We start from the raw sequence: 21,153 nt of genomic DNA on the forward strand, positions 1-21,153 counted from the left end.
GATGAGGGAGATGGCAGAACCCTGGAGACAGGCATTATGGCCCAGGTTTTTAAGGACTTGGGGACTGGATCCAGAAACTTAGAGACAAGTAAGATCAGCGCTGGTCACTAGCAACGGATGGATGTAACAGAGGGGTTGAGGGCAAGTGGGTTGCTTGCAAGGATTCACATCCATGCAGGAAAAGAGTGAGCTTAGGTGAGTGGAGGAAGAGGGATCCCCTGCTCTGCTCTCAAGACTGACTTTCCGAGACTGAGACTGAGGCTGGACGCCCCTTCCGCACCGCCACCCTGGCACTAGAGGGGCCTTGGGGAAATGCCTACTTGTATTGAGGAGGCCATGTGACCAGTGAGCTGGGCATGAGAGGGCAGGTCCACTGTGCGCTGTGTGACAGGCTGGGCACCACGCTGCTGGCAAGGGGCTTGCCTCAGCCCCACCCTACCCCCCTCCCCACACACGCGCCCGCCCCTGAGGAACTGCCACCAGGCCTCGGAAAGAGGCATTACCCAGCTCAGCTCATCATCAACACTGTTTGTTAGTGGATAGGAGGGAAGCAGGACACACCCGAGGCAACAGGATGGCAGCTCAGAGCCATTTAATTTTACTCTTCAAACAGAATGTGCACCCCCCCAGTTGGGAGTGAAGCAGAACTTATTGTTCACAGATTTATTAACAGGCTAATGAGGAGCAATTTGAAGGGGGAAATAAAAAAAAGGGGATTAGCTGAGCCAACATGAGTTCATCAAGAGTCAGTCCTGCCAAGCCAAGCTCATTTCCTTTGTTAATGGGGCTCCCAGACTGGCAGGAAGCCAGAACACGGTGTTACTTGAGTGGAGGAAGCCTTCTGACAAAGCCTGTCATGATATCCTGACAGATATCCAGACCAGAGGTGGACACGTGGCTGAGTCCTCGAGGGAGAACTGCTCAAGGCGTGCCCAATGTAGGCGTGGATGGGCCAGTGTGACCTGGGAGACACCACGCAGCACCGCTGTCCCAGACCTGGGGACAGCTGAGAGCAGCTGACAGATTTGTGAAGGACATGAATGGTGTGAAGCCAGTGGCAATGGCAAATAAGACAGTCCAAAGGCTGAAAATTCAAAATGAGATCCCAGGCTACAAGGAGGGGCTCCAGCCAAAGGGACTGAATCTTCTGGAGTCAGCTGCGGCTGCTGTACCAAAGAATCATAGCCTGGGAGGCTTACACACAGCGGAATTATTTCTCACAGTTCTGGAGACAGGAAGTCCAAAATCGGGGTGCCAGCCTGGTGGGGCTCTGGTGAGAGCCAGACTGCTGACTTCCCGCTGCACCCTCACAGGTGCAGACAGCTCTCTGGCCTCTTCTACAGGGTCACGAATCCCAACATGGGGCTCCACTTCCATGACCTCCCTGCCTCCAAATACCTGACTTCTCTTTGCCGTCTCCCCCTTTAGATCTCTGAGCCTCACATCCCGTGACGGTGGCCAATCCAAGCTCTGAACCCTCAAAAGTCCTTTTGTTCCTGAGAGAAAGAAACTGCTTCTGCTGGTTTCCTGCCTCGTGGTGTGGGTCGCTCGCTGCCCGAATGTGCCTGCTTGTTCCCTAGTCAAGCCTTTGGGCCACAGGAGGTGTCTGGGCACAGCAGCCTTGAGTGTGGCAAGAAGAGCAGAAGCTGCTCCCTGTGTCCTCTGGGGGTCCTTGGGGGCCCAAGGCCTCAGGCAGGAGGCATCAATGGTTTCTTCAAACCACAGTGCCCCAGGGGACAGGGGCTGGCACCCTGCTTCTGTGGGGCTATCCCCGACTTCCTGACTGTTTTTCTGGGGCAACCATAGCCACTGGAATAGTAACCAGCCTTCCTTTTCCACCCTGGCTGATGACTCTCCCCAGGAGACCCTCCCTGCTGCCTTGGGTGGGCCCAAGACACACAGTCCACCAGGGGTCCCTGGGACGCCGCTCTCCCCAGAGGAGCAGGACGCAGGATGCAGCCTGGCCCCTAGGCGTCCCTCCTCTCCTCACCAGACATGGAGCAGGCCTGCAGCCCCCAGCCTCACCCCTGAGCAAGGGAAGTGAGGAACAAGCCTCCAGGGGAGGGGGGAGTCACCCCCAGGTCTCTCCTGGGGCCAGGGCTGGAGACCCAGAACAAGGGATCCCGCCTCCAGGCCAGCCAGGGTGGGTCGTGACTCTCCCACAAGACAAACGTTAAGAGAGCCTGACAGAGGCAAACGCTCTCAGGTCAGCCGCTGGGGCCATGCCTTGGAGATGCCCGTTCTCCGCGGCCCCAGCTCCTTCCCCGGCCTTCCCCTGACACGCAACACAGCAGCCTGGTGTCTTCTGTCATTTCTCCACACGCGTTTCTCTTCTTTCCTATACTGTGTGTTGGAAATGGGTTCCATATCAGGTCTCGTTAGCTTAGCTGTGCTCATCCGTTCAGGGCTGTTTCCCTCTCAGTTGACTTGATAACACCCACGTGTTTTGTGACTCGCCCCCCCTGCTGCTTGCCCCCCGTTTTCAGGTTAAACAGATCCAGCTGGCAGGGCCATGCACCTCCCGCTCGACCGTCCACCCACTCTCTGCCCCCAGCACACCCATGCTCCCCCCGCCTCCCTAGGCACTTCCACCCTAACAGCGGCCCTGCTGTCCCCCTCGTCCGTCCCCGCCTCCACCTCCACACCCACGCAGACCCCACACCTTCCACCACCGCCCCCCCTCCACTGCTGGCCACCTCCTCACAGAGGAACGCCTCCCTCACACACACTCACGCTTCCCCTGCAGACACACTCCCTTCCCCCACAGTTCCCAGCGGGTCCCTCTGGCACGGCTGGGTGCTCCCCGCTGAACTGCCCTGAGCTCAGGGCCCCTGAGCGGCTCCCCCAGTGGAAGGACCCTGCGTGGCACTGGGGTTCTGCTCCAGGCCGGCGTGTCCTCCACCGAGGAAGGGGCACCGTCACTCAGGAGCCCGAGGCTCCCGTCCCCAGGCCTGCCCACCACCCTCCTGCCCAGGGACGCCTCTGATGAACGGAAGTGCGTGAGGGACTGGCAACTTCATGAGCAGAGGACTAGAAAGCCACTCTTCCCTTTCTTTTTTTGACTGCTCCAAAAATACAACAGACTCCCCCCTGCCCTGCTCCTCCCACAGGAAGCCCCTCCTGTGTGCATCCATTGTCTGGGTGGGGCTGACTTCCCTCTAGACTTGGCTCAGGACCTCTCACAGGTTACACCTACTCCTACCAGACACTTGTTTCCGAAGACCCTTCTCTTGTCTCCCGGGAGAAATGGTCTCGGGTTGGCCTGTTTCCCACCTATCCAAACCTCTCTGAGCCTTCCAGAAGTGGTCTTAGAGGCTTTGGCTTGGTGGCTAGGCTTTTCTCTAAAGGCGCCAGGCGTATTTCCGGACCCCACTGACATTTAGAAAATCTAAACATTCATAAATGTCTGCATGGCCTTTTTAAAATTAGCCATGAGTTGTTAAAGGTCTCTATGATTCCCACAATATTCAGCTCCTCTTTAATTTTTTTCCCTGAAATACAGAGTTACTTTTCATTTCCCATGTTCATTTCTGGAGCAGCTTTGCTCCAAGGGGAAAGAGTCAGCAGTCAACACATGATAATAGGTCTGGGGGTCCTTGCTCATGAGGAAGAGATTTCAAATACCACATCAAGGGCAGGCAAAGAGAAATGTGCTGAACAGCTAACACGGGCGAAGCACTTTACCTATACTATGTAGTTTTAATTTTGCCCTCAGAACACACTGAAAGTGGAGGTATTATTGTTCCCACTTTACAGATGAAGAAACTGAGGTTCAGAAAGATGAACAGAGCTTGCCTAAGCAGACTTAGCACCTAAATGGCTGAGCTGGGATTTGAATGTCTATGCTCTCTCTACCCAGCATACCAGGTGGCTCCAACTTAAGGGTCTGGGAATAGAGCAGAACAGCAGCCTAAGCTTCAACCAAGAGAAATCCCATGCCTCACATGTAAAGGCGCAGCAAGGACTATACCAAGGAAGGGGCCCCGCTCTGGCTAGAGCAGAGGACAGCCGTACAGTGAGGACCAGGGAGAAGCTGCCTTCAAATGCCCGCAGGACGCCCAGCGCATTGGCTGTGAGCTGTCAGCCTCTCCAGAGGAAGCAGGCGCTTGCTCATTTGGGACCCTAGTTATCCAGCATATTACATGTATTGTTCCCAGCACCGCTTGTTATAAAAGCCGCCGCTTAATGGTTACTGCATGTGCCAGCCCCTTGGCTAAATTCAGAGCATGTATCCTTCGGCCCTCGCAGCCCTGCAGGGGAGGGTCCATTTTATGCAGGTAGGAACTGAGACTCAGCTGCGGAGGAAGTGGCCCAAGGCCATGCTGTTAGGGGGTTTCAAAGCCCAGCTTCAGACCCCGGACCGTCCAGATTCATGACATGATTCAGGGTGGCGCGTTTAATGAAATTTGTGTGTGCCTGATGGCCCTGCATAATTTAAAACTGAAGTTCCCATAGGAATACATTTGAAGTAAGAGTCGTATTTCAAACTTTTCCCACGAAGTGAGATTTTATGAATATTTTTGTTTGCACATATTAGCATAGCACACGCCCCCACTGTACTGGCACCCACAGCTCCAGCTAGATCCCAAGGATGTGGCTTCTGGGCCAAAGTCCTCCTTATCCCAACCCCCCTGGCACTGGGAAGATGCCCTGAAGGTAGCCCAGCCCTGAGCACTTGCAGCTGCTGCTCTGATCCCAGCCAGCGTAAAGGAGACTGTGTCCTATTGTCGCAAATAGAATTTACACAAACAAAAAACAACAAAGCTCACGCTCCTGGACAGCGATTCCTCCCTGCAGGCTGGCAGGCGAGCTGTGGTCCCTCTCACAGTCCCCTTCTTCCCTCTCTCCGTGGAGATGGGCTAAGAGCACTGAGGCAGAGAGTGTGCCTCAGAGCAGGGAGGATGGCGGTGGAAAGGACCCAAGACGCCCATCCCTAACAACCAGCAGAGTGATTGCTTTCAGAGGCCCGCAGGTCTCCAGCCACTCTCCGTGGTGGCTGCTCTGCGTGATGCAAATGCCCTTGGCATTTGGCCCAGCTGGGGGAGCCAGCCCCAGGCTAAGCAGGCCATGGTGTGTGGCGCCTAGCAGGATGCTCTCCCCGAAGCCTGGCCCCAGCACCCCAGGTTCCCTTGCTGACGGGGAAGGGCAGGGACCATGTGTCTGGAGCAGGCTTGGCACATGGCTCTCTGAGGTGGCCAGCAACTCCTGACTCTCCTTCAGAGCTGGCCTCAGACCCCTTGTCTAGACCGAGGGGGAGAAAGAGCTTAGACCCCTAAGCTTGGGTCTGTCTTCCTCCTGGGCCTATTTGAAGCAAGACTCAGGCTTAAAAAGTCCAAATAGATCCAAGGCCACAGTGAATTTATGGTAATCATCAGTGATCAGTCTACTGGTGATTGCAAGGAAGGTGGGGAAAAGATTCCCAACCCAACAAACATTTCATCATTACACATCACTGTTCCTCCATTCTTTTTCCATTCCAGCTACCCACCTCCCCACTGTAGGTCTCACAGCCTATAAAGCATTCCTGTTTGGCATTCTAAGTGACTCCCCTCTTGGATCTGATCTGCATATATGACTAAAAACAAGCCTGGTATTTAAGCGAACAGGAATCAGTTACACCTCCGCACATCCCCGGGTGGCCCGGCTATCCTCAGACATCTTCAACTCCAGTACAGCAGACCGAGAATAAGCATTTAGGGACTGGGCCTCTCACTTGCTGCTCCTCACAAAACCACTGCCACATACCATATTCCTTCAAACAAGTACAAATTGATCCCACGCCAATACATTATCATAAATTTGGCTCCAAAGCAGTGATGTTCCCAGGGTGCCAAGTAAATGCAAATACAAAACCACCCTTGGGGCTATTTCCTACCCAGACCACACAAAATTTCCACAGGGGGAAAAAAAATCCCCCTGCCAATGACCACACCATCAAACATTACAGAACACAAAGGAAACACTCCACCATAAACAAGAGCAAGCAGACACAGAATGTGGGAGGATTAGCAATCTCAAAATTTGCGCTAATAAAACAATCCAAAAAGGACTATAAAATAAATACATTTAAAATAGTTGAAGAAACTAAAATGAAAATAGAAATCATAAGGAAATACCAAGAAACCATGAAAATAGGGCAGATAGATTTGAAAAGCTATTTGAAAATAATGCTAAAGGATGTACTTCAGGAAAAAGGAAGTTAAATCAACAAGGGTGGGTGAAATGCAAGAAGCAACGGTGAGCAAAGAAACCAGTAAACTTGTGGGTAAATATAAATAAGTACTGAACTATTTATAAATAACAACTGTATTAATAATGACCACCGGGAAGAGGGTAAAGACAGGCAGAGCTAAAATATAGTCAACAATAACATGGAAGATGGGAGAGGATGCTGGGCATCCAAACATCCCAGGATCCCACCAAAAGCACAGGAGGATTGAGTGGGTGTCTCACAAAGTTGGTTGGGGTGCTTCTGGGGCAATGGATACCACTCTGGGCTATGCTGTCCTCTCCCACCAGAAAGTTTCTTCAGCTTTTCTCCCCAGAGCGTATCTGAAAGTCAGAACCTACAGAATCATGTACCCTCATCCCCTTGAAGCAAGAGTGGGAGATCACTTACCCATGCTGGTCACGGTGTATTGGTAAGGTTCTGAGAGGAAGTGTGGGAGGGTGAGGACAAAGGCCCCCGAAGCCAGGAGGAGACCCCCCATGCCGATCAGCCGCGGACGGTGCACCCGGCTGCCAAAGTAGCTGACAAAGATGATGAGGATGGCGTTGCTGATCTGCAGAGAGAGCAGAGGAGCCAAGTGAGACCAGAGGCTCTGTCCTCACCCACCCACAGAGTGGACCGGACTGTCACAGCAGAGAGGCAAGAAGCTGCCTGGTGTCACCCAAGGGCCCAAGCAGAGCTGTGGTGCCAGCTTTGCCGGGAGGGCCAAGCATGCAGTTTCAGCTTTCCCCTGTTGTCAGAAACCCTTCCCAGCCTCAGCCTTCTAGACCAGACCAAGAGAAGTATCTAGAGACCATGGGAAGCTCAACCATTAGGACCAAAGCTTTTGGGGCCAAATTCAAGAAAGCTTCCTATTCTGGCTGGCTCCTAGGAACAGTACGTGTTCCCTAACTAAACTCCCTAAGGACTCTGAGTTCATAGTCAGAATAACCACCAAGCAACCTTCACTATCTCATTTCATCATGCAACAAGTCGCATTTTTGCAGACGACACAATTGGGGCTCAGAATATTAAGTAACTTGCCATGTCCATGAGGTCAGGAGGCGGCTCAAACAAGGACTGCCTGAGTTTAAAGAGCCCCGCCTTAACTACAGTGGTCTACTGCCCCTTGGAGAAGTGAGTTTCTGCCCCAGCAGCTCTGCTCCTAATCGGCTCTGGCCCTCCCTGGGTTGGCTTCCACCTCTGTGAATGAGGGATGAGGACTAAAGCGCCCTAAGTCCCTTCCCGGGTAGAAACACCAGTAACTCATGTTCCTGGTGCTCCCTGGAAAGCGTGCTCTCTGAGCCCCACCCAGAGCCAAAGAGGGGAACCGAAGGCCCCAGCTTGGGGAGCAGGGTCTTAAATGGTAAAAGGGGTGCTGGCAGATCTTCTGACCTCGACTCCATCCAAAGAGATGGTCCTCTGCCCCAGAAGGTGAGTCCACCTGAACCAGAGGAGCCCTGGATGTCAGCACTCATAGCCCCTACTCTGTCCACATCACAGTCTCCTTCCGGCCGTTAAAGCAGGTGTCCCTGTCTCGGGAAATAGGGACCAGAGTCTTGGTATGTGGCTCTTGCCAAGATTGTCAATGACCTCCTCATTGCCAAGTCCGCTGGCCAATTCTCAGTTCTCTTCTCACTTGATCTCTCAGCACCATTTGATTCAGTTGACTGTTTCTGCCTTCCTGAAACACTCCTTTCCCTAAGTTTCCATGACACCATGTTCTCCTAGTTTGCTGCCCCTGGTTGCTCCTTCTCAGTCTTCTCGGTTGGTTCCTCTTCACCTCCCTGATCTCTCAACTCTCAGAGCTCAGTCCCCCTACCTCTGCTCTTGTCTTGGGAGCTCAGCCAGTCCTATGGCTTTCCTTGTTCTGTATGCGCTTCTGATTCCCACAGGCCCGGCGCATCCCAGAGCTCATTCCTCACCTTCCACCCAAAACCTGGTGCCCCCCTCCCCAGTCCTCCTCCTCTCAGTAGATGGCACCTCATCCTATGAGTGGCTCAAGCAAAACGTCTGCGCATCATCCTCGACTGCCCTTTCACACCGACATCCAACCACCAGCAAATCCCATTGGCCGGGCCCTCAATGGAAGCCAACCACTTCTCACCACCTCCACCACTACCACCTGGTCTCAGCCACCATGGCACCCTTCTGAGCTTTGCCTTCTACCCACTGCCACTCTTGCCTCAGAGCCCTCTATTCTCCTCCTAGCGGCCAGAGTGGTCCTGCTGAAATGTCAGACCGTGTTCCCTCTGCCCAAATCCGATACGGGAACAAAAACAAAGTCGGTCCCAGAGCCTCTGAAGCCCTGAGGAGCCTGTCCCCTGCCCCATCACTGCTCTGACCTGCTCGCCTTCTGTCCCCCCCACTTCCTCCACCCCAGCCACTCTGCCTCTTGCTGCTTTCTGAACACAGGTTCTTGGCACTGGCTGCTCCTCATCTTACATGTCTGCGGGGGGCTCCCTTCTCAACGAGCCCTACTTTAGATCTCTGCTCAGGTTGAACCTTCTCATTAAGGCATTCTCGGAAAAAGAAGGGGGTCGGGTGGGTGAAATGGGTGAAGGGCGTCAAAAGTACACACTTCCAGTTATAAAATAAACAGGTCCTGGGATGTTACATACAGCATGGCGACTATAGTTAATAACCCTGTACTGTATATTTGAAAGCTGCTAAGAGAATAGAACTTGCAAGTTCTCATCACAGGAAAAAAACATGAACCATGTGAGGTACTGGTTGTTAGCTAGACACTGTGGTGATCGTTTTGCAATATATACTTATCTCGAACCATTATGTCGTACACCTGGACAGCTAATATAAAGTTAAATATCCATGATATCTTAATTAAAAAGGAGTTATTTTAAATATAACTTATATTTGTAATAATTAACAGAAATAAATTATAATATATTAAAATATATTTATAATTTAAATATAATTTAAAGAATAAAGTTATTTAAAATGTAACCACCGTGCCCCTCCACGATTTTATTTTTCTTCATAGCATTTGCTCTAATCTGATCCACCATGTTTTATTTATTTCTATAAATAAATGTCATATTTATCAGTAGAATGATATATATGAGCAGAGATTTTTGTCTGTCTGTTCACTCCTGTCTCCCCAGCACCTAGAATGGTGTCTGACACATAGCTGGTGTAAATGGTAGGTTTTTTCAAGAAGAGGACACGATTGCCCAGAGACCCCTCCTGTGTGGCCAAGAGTAAGAATGGTTTATGACACACAGAGAAAGGGGATGTGAAGGTGGGTAAGGAGGCAGCCTAGTCTGATCGGGAAAGACGTGGTTCTAGGACATTCTGAAACCAGCACCTGGAAACAAGGCTTTATCCTTATGCTTCCTAGATTTCATTCCCTTTTTGTTTCCCCATCATTTTGCATGAAATGATTGTAAATGTCAGACCATATCAGCTAAGCTAACTGAGGCTGACTTGAAAAGGTCTGGGAGAGGGACGGGAGAGGGCCCCGAAGGGACCCAGGGAGGAAGGATTGGGGGGTGTCCCACCCCATCCACCTGGAGCGGCCCTTCCTGCGCTCCCCCCAGGGCCTGGGCTGGCTTCTAGGAGGGAAGCTGGGCCTCTACAGCTGTTACGGCTGATGCTGGCTTAAGACCTTGGTTCCCAAACTTTCCTTCAGCTGTGGCTTTCCTTTGAAAAAAATTATTTTCCCTAATATTAAAAAAAAGAAGAAGAAGCTGTTCTAGCTGAGGAGAACAGGGCCTCTGCAGCCTGGGCCTCAGCCCCTCGGCCCGGAAATGGCTCCTAAAACAACTCTGTGGACTTCGTGTTAGAGCATCTGAAGGTTATCACACAGCCCATTTGTAACACATCCCTGCCCATGCCTCAAACCAAAGGGGCCCAGGGCAAACTGATGGGGGGCATTAAGGGTGGCTGACTGCATCTGCTCAGCCCTGGCCGTGGGTGGGCCAGGGAAGCCGCTACTTCACCGGGCTGGATGCCCAACGTCTTCCCTGCCAGCCAAGCCCTCCTCCTGCCGCTGGCTTGTTACACCCAGCCCTGGTCTCCCCTTCTCCTCACCCTCTGAACCCCAGCGAGACTGGGTCCAGTGTGAAGGCTCCCATCTCCTGGAAGCTGGCTGCACACTCCAGGCATCCAGATGGGCTCACCTTCCCCTCCACCAGGCCTGGTTCTTCTCTCACACCCCTCAGGCTTCTGATAGGCAGCCGCCTTGTGGTCTGCGGTGCCTTCAATCCTGCGCTCAAGCAGCTGCCAAATCCTGCCTTTTCTTCCTTTGCAGCACTGCCGGGGTCCTCTTCTCCCCCAGCCTCTCAGGCCTGGCTGTGACAGCCGCCAAGCCATCTGACTTCGGGATACACTGTCCCTCAACTCAAGTGTCTACCAGGCACCTCTTCCAGAGGGTTCGTCTTCACGACACTGTGCACCCGGGCCTGGCTCTGCTCAAGAAGCCAGGCCAGTCCCTTACTGCTCACCCCAAAAGCTGGGAGCCTCGAGCTTGAACATGAAGCCCCCTCTGATTTGGCTGTTCTCTGCTCTTCCGGTAAGACCCCTACTTTCTTACTCAGTCTGTTTCTAAACGCTTAAGTCAGAATCAACGGGATTGTAGAAAGCCCTTTGGCTGAGTTCCTCTCCTCCACACAATCACCCATCCACTCCCCCTCAACACACACACACACACACACACACACACACACACACACACACAGATATACACACAGACACAGAAATACAGACAGACACACACAGTCTCAGATCACAGATACACACATATAGTCATGCACACAGACACGCACAAATACTGAGACACACAGAGAAACAGATAAACACACAGACACACATTTTCCCACTAAGCACACACACAAGATTGTTAGGTTCAAGGAATTAACTTTCTTATGATGTTTGCCTCAAACCATGCCCATAGGCATGTTCTAAAAACCTGACTGTTGAAAAGCTCATCTAAGTTTAGAAAAGAGAAAATTTAATGGGTGAATTATTTTCATTTTTTATTGAACTATAACCTGGAGAAATATTTTGCCCCTTATTTTCCTAATCAGTCTCCTGCCACAGACACACAGATACACACACAGTCTCACATGTCCCAGCTAGCTACTCCCTGTCCCTTGAAAAATCCAGTTGTTCCTGGGCCCACATCTTTGTTCCAAGCATGGGAAAAATAAAAATGAAAATTTAACCATCAAAGATCATAGATTCAACTATCATGCGAGCCATAGTGGAAGAGAGGATTAGCCTACACACCAGCTCTGAGATTGATTAGTAGATGTGCCTAGAACACTGTGTTGAGAAGGATTCAGAGTCTGGACTCAGCAGAAAAGAAGACTGCAGTTGATTAGTGATGTCTGCCAGGGTCACGGGATAGGACTGTGATGACACAAATGTCAGAGATTTGTTTTTCTTGTGTCCTTCGTGAATGAAGATAACATGTGCCAGAAGCATTATCAAAGTCACAGGCCAACACATAGAAGGGTGCATTCTGTGTGAGTGGTGCCAGGTCCCTGTCCTGTAAGAGAGCACAGCCTATGTGGAGGGGAAGACCCCCGTCACTGAGCATCACCAGGAAGCTCAAGACACAGATGCACAATCAGGTAGACAGAGGCATACGTATGCATGTGTATACACACACACATACATTAAAACATACGGACACAGACACACAACCAGAAAGCAGTGAAGGCATCCACGTGGGCCTGGGGGTTCAGAGGAGGGGGTTTGAGGCCCAGGAGGCCAGCAGGCATGACTGATGGGCCTCAGGGCTGTACGTGTGCAAGTACGTGCACGTCACAGGATGGAGGAACAGTCCACGGGGAGGAGGAGTGCGTGGCGACCGTCAGACGGACCTGGGCTCCCATCCTGGCCGCACTACACACGTGTGCGGCCACTGGGATAGGGGTAGACTTTCTGCTGCCAGCTTCCTGTCTGGAAGACGTGACTGTGAAGAGAGCCCTCCTCCGAGGACGGCAGAGGGATCTGGCACAGGTGTGGCGGAGAGGGCTCCTGAGGGGCACTGCCGTGTGGGCCGTGGAGGGCGCAGGAGTCAAGGGGAAAGGGGCGTTTCCAGCAGGGAGCAGGCTGTGGGATGGGGAGACTGGAAGGTGGGGGTTGGGGGACGTTGGAACACTTCCCACCTTCTTTACAGCCCATTCCAGAAGCTGTCTGGGGAGCCCAGACTCTACTGGGTCGGTTGTTGGCCTGAATTTCGCTATGTCAAGGGAAGATCTAATTGCATCTGGGCTCCTGGGAGGGGGAGGCCAAGACCTCCATCCCAGAACAGTGGGCCTTGTGGAAAGAAAAGACAGGAGCCAGGCCCAGGGCCCATCTCCTCACCTGGAGCCGACGATGCTGCAGCCACGATGCAGGGGCTTGCTGCCTCCCCTGCCCCTTTCTCCCTGGCTTCCAGTGACTCCTAGCTGACCCTGCCCTCTGACCTCTCACCCTGGCCTCTTGGCCCACCCTATCTTCCTCTAACTTTGATGTACCATCAGTGAGGGACAGTGTAAACTCCACGAGGCTGGGAGGTCATAGACCTCTGACCTTGCCTGGCAGTCAGGGCCATTGAGCAGCTCTGTCTCCTGTTGCCCTCCTAAGACAGGAGCTGCCAGCCTGAGGCTGCTTCCCTAGCTGCATGCCTGGGGCTCGTCTTGCCCTGGACCGGGGATGGGCAGAGGCCACATAAACTCGTGGATGGTCACAGAACTCAATTAGAGGCACAGAGCTTGGAGGCAGCAGGCCTGCACAGCTGGCACAAGCTGCTGCCCTTGCTGAGCCCTGGTGCCCTCAGCTGTCAGCAGGGAGGAGCAGAGTACCTGCTCGCAGGGCTGCTGTGAGGAGGTCAGGTGCCTCCAGAGGCTCTCAGCTCAGCGCCTGGTGCAGGGCAGCCTTGGGACATGTAGCTGGCTGTCTCCATCCCCCATGGGTCCAACCCCGCCCCCCCCACCCCGTTCTTCTGCTCCTCCCAAGGCCCCTCCCGGATGCTGTGATCAGGGTGGTGCACAAGTGGGGTCTGATGGACTAGAGCATCCTGCTTACCTCATTCAAGCTGGAAATGAGACCTGAGGAAGAACTGGAGAGGCCAAAGCGCTTCTCAATGGTGGTGAGGCTGCTCTTGAAGTAGGCGCTATACAGGAGCTGGCAGAGCTGCAGCAGGCCATGGCACAGCACGAACACCTGGGGAGGAGACCTGGATGGTGAGGCCTCTGGACAGTGAGCCCTGACCACCCACCTTGGCCCTCCATTCTGGGGCACAGAGGCCCAGCAGCCTGGCCCCGCTCCCCTGTTAGTTGGGAACACTTTCTCCATCAGGTGGTCCTAGGGTGAAATGTCATCATCCTCGGACCAGTTTCACCCGCAGCCTTAGTCAACCTATGTGAACCATTCCCATCATTCCTGCCATTCTTGTCACATTATCATCAGTGGCAGGAAAACCACAGGGTTGAAGAAGCATCCCTGAGGGAAAGGACTCATCAGCCATGGCCCAGGGCATTGAGCACCTGGAATTGTTCTCTGACAGCTCTGCCCTCCCTCCTGTGTCCTGTGAGGGCTGAGGGCCACATTCATGTCACTCCCAGGGGCACAAACAAGTCAGGGGTCACACTGCTCCATTCCTCTTGACCTGCCTTCCGTTCTCCTCCCTCCATCAACACCCATCCTCCCAGGCCCACCTCTCATACCCCAGTGAGGCTCCAGGATGGGCTTTCACACTAGCCCATTTGAATGAAAACACTAGCCAAGCTTGTTACCACCTCTTATACGGGGTATTTGTGACTGTGCCGGCTCCTCTCCTGAGCGGATGATGAGGGCCTAGAGAAGGCATCCCACCCTGCCCCATATGCCTTGTCCTGTGGGTATGAGTAAATGTGACAAGTAAATGTGGTTGATGGGGAGGGTGGAGAGGGCTTGTGGTATCTGGAGTCGGCTGCAGGCTGAGCTCTCCTGGGTCCTCGGCTATTGGGCTGAGAGCAGGCTCAGAGCTCAGAGCCCAGAGCCCCACATCCTGAGCCCCCTGGAATTGCCCCTTCTGGAGATTCACTCTTCCTCCAGGGAAGGGTGGGGTGCCATTATGTTTCGTATTCTGCCAAAGCTCTTCCCTTAATTGAAGGGCTGGCATCTCAGGAGAGCAACTGGGGCTCCACCTTCATTTCCGTTTCCTTGTAAAGCCAAGCCAGCCCCTCCGCAGGGGCCCCACTCCAGGCTGTGGGATCAGAGCTGACCTCCCCTCTCCTACCTGTCAAGGCAGAGCCTTTGTGAGGCCAGGGCGCAGCCCTAGTTGCCTGCCCGTGCATCCAAATCCAAGGAGGTCATCAGGCCACAAAAGCAGACACCTGTCCGAACCACCGCCCCCCTGACCCCGGAGCCCGCGGGGCCTCCTCACTCCTCATCAGTGGCAGAAGTAAGCCTGTCCACCTGGAGTCAGGGGCAGCCTGCCACCCCTGCCCCCTTAGGGAGGCTCCATTCTGCTTCATTTCATATACTAGAATTCTTAATATTCTGTGATAAAGGTACCCTGGAAAATGATCTAGTCTCTCTTACAAATGGGGAAACAGAAGTCCAGAGAAGGAGAGGGAGAATCCTAGTGCCCCGGAGTTGGGGAAACCAAGGGCCTGCGAGGGTGGGCACTGGCCATGGCTGCTCCATTGTGTGAGAGGCAGGCCCAGAACCAGTCCCCGGCAGGCATCTCAAGTGCCTGGCACTAAGCCCACAGTGCCTGCCACATGCAGGACAGAGGCAATTTGGTCTTGGATGCCTTGCCAGATCCTCTTATTCTGACCGTCCCCTAAAGGCTGATGCCCCCCCCCAAACTCTGTCTGTAGTCCCCTTCTCTGCACACGGCACCCTTTCTGCACACATTCATTGGAAACCCCATCTGTGGTGCCCACATCTCAGACCCTCCTCCAGAACTTCCCCCAGAGCTTTTACACTCAAGTCCATCTCATTGTGTGCTGGACATGTCCACGTGGACATTCTCAGACCCCTCAGGCTAATCGCTTCCCAAATAGGGCTCAGGGTCCTCCCCCACAAACCTCTCTAGTTTTTCATTCATTCCCCACCACCTTCACTCAGTTCCCTAAGCCAGAAACCGGGAATCCTCCTGGATGCCTGTTCGTCACTCCCTGGCATTTGGTGCCACTGCTGAGCCCTGTGATTTCACCTTGGCATCTCTTGTATTTGACTGGCCCTTCATCTCCAGATTATGCCTTGCCTCAGGCCCTCTCCCCTCTCCCCTAGATTCCTTCAGATTCCTCTCACAGATCTCCTGCCATCCCCTCAAACCTTCCATCCCACCACTCCAGAAAGAGCTTTATCAAACATCGATGTGAGCAGGTTACTCCCAAATTAATACCTCTCACTGGCTCCCCACTTCCTACAAGATATAAACCAATGCTCATGGTTGGTATCCAAGATGCTACAGGTCCTAGACCCTGCCTGCCTCTTTGGCTCCACATCCTGCCGTGGCAGATCAAGTTTCACAAAGATGGCTACACCAATATCTCCCGTCCCACATACACCTCTAACGATGCGACAATGACATTCGTTCATCAAGAAGTGGGCTCTGTACTCCCTTCCTTTCAATATGGGCCTATTTTAGGTATTTGCTTCTAAGGAAGAGAAGAAAGAAGAAGTGATGCTCTGTGCTCTGTGACCCCTGGGGCCAAGTCCTGAAAGTGGATAGTGAACCCCCAGCCCTTTCTCTCTTGGGACCCTTAGACCCCAGACATCACACTATAAGGAGGCCCCGTCTTCCCTACTCACGGGGGGTCCACATGGTGGTGTTCCAGCCAACAATTCCAGTTAAAGTTTCAGCCTGCAGCCAGCATCAGCGGCCAGACATGTTACTGAGAGCCTTCAGAGGATTCCAGCCTCCAATGCCAAGTGGAGCAAGAGTGAGCTTCTATAGGTGGCAGATCCGTGAGCAAACTAAATGTTGCCATTGATTTAAGCACTAAGTTTAGGGCTGCTTTGTTATGCAGCACTAGAGCTAGAACACCTTGTCCTTCAAACTGCATCAAGGTCACACCACCCCACAGCACACACTCATTGTCTGCATCTTTGCTCACAATCTGCACAAAATCATCTTCCCCGCCTTTGTCTGGATAACCCTTCGGTGGCCCCCTTGCCCAGCACAGGGCTCAGGTATGTGTCAAGTTCAAGGTAGCTTCCGAAAATCCCGGCACCTGATGCTGACTTCTGCGAAGAGGTATCTTGATGCCTTGGCACATGGCTGGCATTTAGGGTGACATCCAGCAGAGGATGAGGGCTGTCATAACAGCCTGGGGGAGAGACAGTGAGGGCTGAACCAATGTCCAAGGCAGTGGGGAGGTGGGCAGGGGCTGATCAGAGGCTCCTGCAGAGGTTGAGTTGACAAGGTTGTCACTGATCCCAGGTGGAAGAAAAGGGGCAGTGTTTCCAGCCTGAGGGCCAGGAACGGGGCAAGGCTGTGTGTGAGACAGGGGCCCACGAGGAGGAGTGTAGATGGAGAGGGTGGTCAGCGCGTTCAGGTTTGGAACACCCGAGGTTCAGAGCATAAAGGTCAGAAAAGACTGTCTCCCTCTAACCAAATTAGTAATGAATTAACAGGAGTGACTAATCTCTCCTCAGTTCCCTAGCAGTCTCGTGAGAGGAAGGTGAAGATAGTGGGGGGGAAAATCTGTCTCAGATCTTTTCCTGAAAGATAAGCCTTTGCTTTTTCCAGTAAATACAAAAATCCCTTCAGATATGAGGTGGAAGACTCCACCTAGAGCCAGCGGATGCCTCCTCATCCCACACCCCGCCACACACCAAAGAGCCAACCACACAGCCAGCTTTCAGCCACTGCAGTCCTGTCAGGTCGGGGTGCCTTATGGGTGCCCCAGCAGAAGATGCCAGGTAAAGAGAAAGAAGTGGATGGGTGGTTCCAGCAGAGCTTTCTGGCCTGAGCCGCTCAGAATCACAGCCATCTGGTCCCACCTACTGAGCTTATGTGGACAGGACCCAGGCTGCTGAAACTTACCAAGTACCCACTCCATGGCCAGCACGACATGGAGCAGCAAACACTCGACACCAGGCAGAACACCATGCGTGGACGCAGAACTCCACCCCTCGCGAGATCATGGGGCTTATGAGAATAAGCAGACGGATTGGTGGGAGAAGGAAAGGTGCGCTCGTTGGGTTGCAACCCACCTCCTGCCACCACCATTTAGACAACATAGTGTTGTGGAATTTGATAGTTTGGGTTTGGGAGTCAAACACCCCGAAGTTCACATCCTGACTGTAAGGAACGGCAAGACCTTCGGCCACGTATTTGACCCTCTGACAGCAGTTTCCGCGCTAGTAAGTGGAAGCTGTGATAATACCTGTTCCCACTGCCTTGTGAGGCTTGCACGAGAGAGTCTGTGTTTAAAGGCCTGGCGCCCTGCCTGGCCCACAGAGAGTGCTCCACATTCTGGGGGGATATGTAATAAGCCCAGACTTCCTCCACTCCCTCCTCTTGCCCAAATAATTGAACCTTTCTGTTGCTTTCACGTCTCCTGTGGCATGAAAACTCTAGGATAGAATTTCCCACACTGTCTTAGGCAGATCACCACTTGCTTGAGATGCTCCAAGTTGAAAGGATTCCCAGGAGAAAAAAGTTTGGAAAACTTTGCATGCTATATAATCCTCCCTTGCAAATATTTACAATTCACATTAGCATATTAAAGGCTCTAAGAAAACCTTGGGTAAAGACCGTCTTAGCTTTGTTTTACCCAACTTTCTCCATAGCTTCTTTAGCCATGTAACCCCCTGCATATATATAAAACAGATTCTAGCATTTTGCAGAATACAGCTTAGGGAAAGATTCCATGTCCCTTTTGAAAGAAGCTTATGGTAGAATCTGGGTCTTGAGATTTCTTCACAAAAGGAAAAGAAAATAAAGATATATTACATGGGCTATATTATCTTTTTAAAAATAGCACACCAGCATTTTCTGTCTCCTCACTCTACTTTTTTCCTTTTTCATAGCACTTATTGCTTCCTAAAATTACATCATGCATTTGACTTCTCACTTATGGACATCTACCCCCACCAGAATGCAGACTTCACAGAGGAAAAATGATGTGTTTTTAAGATGCCACATACCTGTTGTCTGGAACAATGCCTGGTCCTTAAATGGGGCTCATTCACTGTCAAGTGAATGAATATGTCTTTAAATAGTCTAACTGATGAACCCTCTTCCAGAATATACATCCATCAGAGCTGCAGATTTGTTCCAATGATCTGTCCTCAATCATAAATTTCCCCTTCAGCATTGCTTTTAATCAGTCTACAAGCCACAAAGTTTACAAGGTACAAAACATCATTTGTCAGCTCAGCTGCCCCACCTACTCACTTGGCTCGGCTTGAAATCGTTTTTGGATATTTCTAAACTCAAATTAAAAAGTTAAAGATTTGCATTTATGTATGAAGAGACTTTCTGGGGTGGTAGAAATATTTTATATTTTGATTGTGGTGGTATTTACACAGGTGTATGCATTTGTCAAAACTCATCAATCATTTAAAATCTGTGCACTTTATTATATGTAAACCATACCTTAATAAAGTTGATTTAAAGATCTTTTAAAAAAGATCTGCAACCAGGAAGGTATTCAAAATAACGTTCTGAGCCTTTGCAGGGAATTCCACAAACGGTTTTTAAAAAATACTATGAGTATGGGCAATTTCATTGGAGTAGATCTGTTTATTTAAGGGGTTCACTTTGAAACCATCAAAACCCATGTAAATATCTATGTGTGTGTGTGCTAACGTAAACATCTAGGTTTGTGTGTGTGTGTGTGTGTGTGTGTGTGTTAAAACTATACATGTCTTTAGGCACATCTTATAGAAGAAAGCTCGAAGGGAAAGTTAATGCAGGGGGAACAACATTCTTGTAGGGTGTGGTGGGCAGGAAGCTCTGAAACTTCTAACTGTTCATGTTCACAGCTCTATTCTTTTTCCAATCTTAACAAACATGAAGAGGAAGTTCGACGAGGAAGGAAGCAGGGAGATTGGAATGGTCATGAAGATCTTTCTTTAACAATGAGGACTCTTTTTACCACCTTTACCAGAGAGCTAAGAAAGGTTGAAAAGATGCTGAGATGCCAAGTGAAGGTTCAGAGTGGGGCCCCAGGCCCCAGCCAAACTTCAGAGCTCTAAGTAAATAAGTAAGTAATCAGACCATAAGGGTAAACCATTAGGACAAGGGGTGAAACCCTCACAGCACAGGATGAATCAGAAAGGATCAAAGTCCAGCCTAGCCGTAGGTTCCTCTGCTCTACATGTTCATGACCCTCTTTTCCAAACTAGACATAAGAACTATGATCTGAGGCAGCTAATTAGAGTTACAGGGACACTGGGAGAAGTTCTGCAGTGTGGACCCCACAGGGTTATTACCTGTTTAACCACTGACTCTGTTGTCAACCAACTCTGATTTCGTCCACACGCATCCTGATAAAGGCAAAACTCTAGAAAATTCAGCTGATGCCTTAGGTCCACTAGGATGTGATGTCTCTGAGATAGTTTAATACACTTAGGAAGCCCAGGAGTGGGAAGAAAGCCATTCAGGAGCAGGAGATGAGGCTGGACTGGGACATCGGCTGTGACCTCCCAGTTTGGAACAATGCTCTGATCCATAAATGGCAGGTGTCAGCAGTCTAAATGGAACTATTCTTCGGAAGGAAGGAAGGAGGGGAGGGAGGAAGGGAGAGAAGGAAGGAAGGAAGGAAGAAACGGGAGGGAAGGAGAGAGAGATGAAAAAGAGCTCAGGGAAACCTTAATCTCACCCTGCCCAGCAGTGCAGGGAGGGCTCAGAGGAGCGCTGAGGGCTGCTTGCAGCTCTCCTGAGTGAGTGAGGAGACTCCGAAGTGCCGCTTGCTTTAGCTCCTCCAGCTTCTACGGGTCAAAATCTGGCCCCAGGGCCCATGCGGTTCCTCCTCTCTGGGCTGGAGTGGACTGCAGTCCAGAGGCAGGAACTGCTGGAGGCTCACATGTCTCTGGGGTAGCACCAGAGCTGCCCAGCCATGGTGATAACCCAGCTGGGTTTGAGCCACACTGGCTTTCAGAAGCTCTTTTTCACGGTCAGCTGGAATCCCTCCTACAATCATAAATCCACTTACATTTATTTTCACTTTTTCATTTTTTTCTTTTATTTTGAATCAATGTATCATATGCGCATGTTTAAAAAAATTAAGTAATATGGAAGGGCTTAGAACGATAAGGCCAGCCCTGAGCTCAACTGGAGCCCACCGCCAGTACTGCAGTGCAAGGACAATCAATCACCTCTGTTTTTAGTGTTTCTGTTGATTACATCCACGCATCTCAGAATAACATGCTTGCTCTGCAATTGCTTGATTTATCACTTTTGACTGTGTGCCATGATAGAAGAGCATTTAGCTCACTTATTCAGGTCCCACCCCTCTCCCTATTCCCCCCAACTTTTAATAGTTCTATCAGTATTTGTATCCTTATTGAACCACTTCACTGTGTGGCAAGCAAGCTGGGAGCCAGGAGCAGGGCTTCCGCCCTGGGGGCGCACCCGCACCAGCTGACGGCCCCTTGGTTCATGGAGAGAAGGCTACCTGTGCTTTCCCTGGGGTAAAGGGCTGCTCGGTACTAGCCCCTCGGGTTCAGCTTCACGTGTCATCTCTGCCTTCTGCCATGTCTGCCCACTCTGAATGCACCGTTCCCCATGGCTGTGCCGAGTCCCAGGTCCACAGGCACCCCGCTGCCGGTCCCACCCACGCACTTAAGAGCCCGCCCTCCACCACTCTGTTCCATCCATCAACACTTCCATCTTGCTGAAGCTATTGGACCGTTTCATCCACTCATAATCCCTCTCCCTTTCTTTTTTCTGTTATTGGTCTTTACCGTTTTTGAATTCATTGCTCTTATCCTAATGAGAGTGTTGGAGATGAGGGGAGACAAACGTGATGAGCCTACCGTCTTTTTTT

The 21,153-nt window shown here is 51.5% G+C and overlaps 1 protein-coding gene across 1 annotated transcript in view; it reads right to left on the reverse strand.

Moving 5' to 3' along the window:
• The window catches only part of SLCO2A1 (solute carrier organic anion transporter family member 2A1), a 76,230-nt gene that overhangs the window by 27,208 nt on the left and 27,869 nt on the right, over window positions 1–21,153 (reverse strand). The window contains exons 2-3 of the mRNA XM_065876214.1: window positions 13,244–13,381; window positions 6,620–6,782 (exon numbers count right to left, since the gene is read on the reverse strand). Of these exons, the coding sequence (XP_065732286.1) occupies window positions 6,620–6,782; window positions 13,244–13,381 (301 nt within the window). The remainder of the gene's footprint in view (window positions 1–6,619; window positions 6,783–13,243; window positions 13,382–21,153) is intronic.

Source organism: Phocoena phocoena, chromosome 4, assembly GCF_963924675.1.
Source record: "Phocoena phocoena chromosome 4, mPhoPho1.1, whole genome shotgun sequence".
NCBI lineage: Eukaryota > Metazoa > Chordata > Mammalia > Artiodactyla > Phocoenidae > Phocoena > Phocoena phocoena.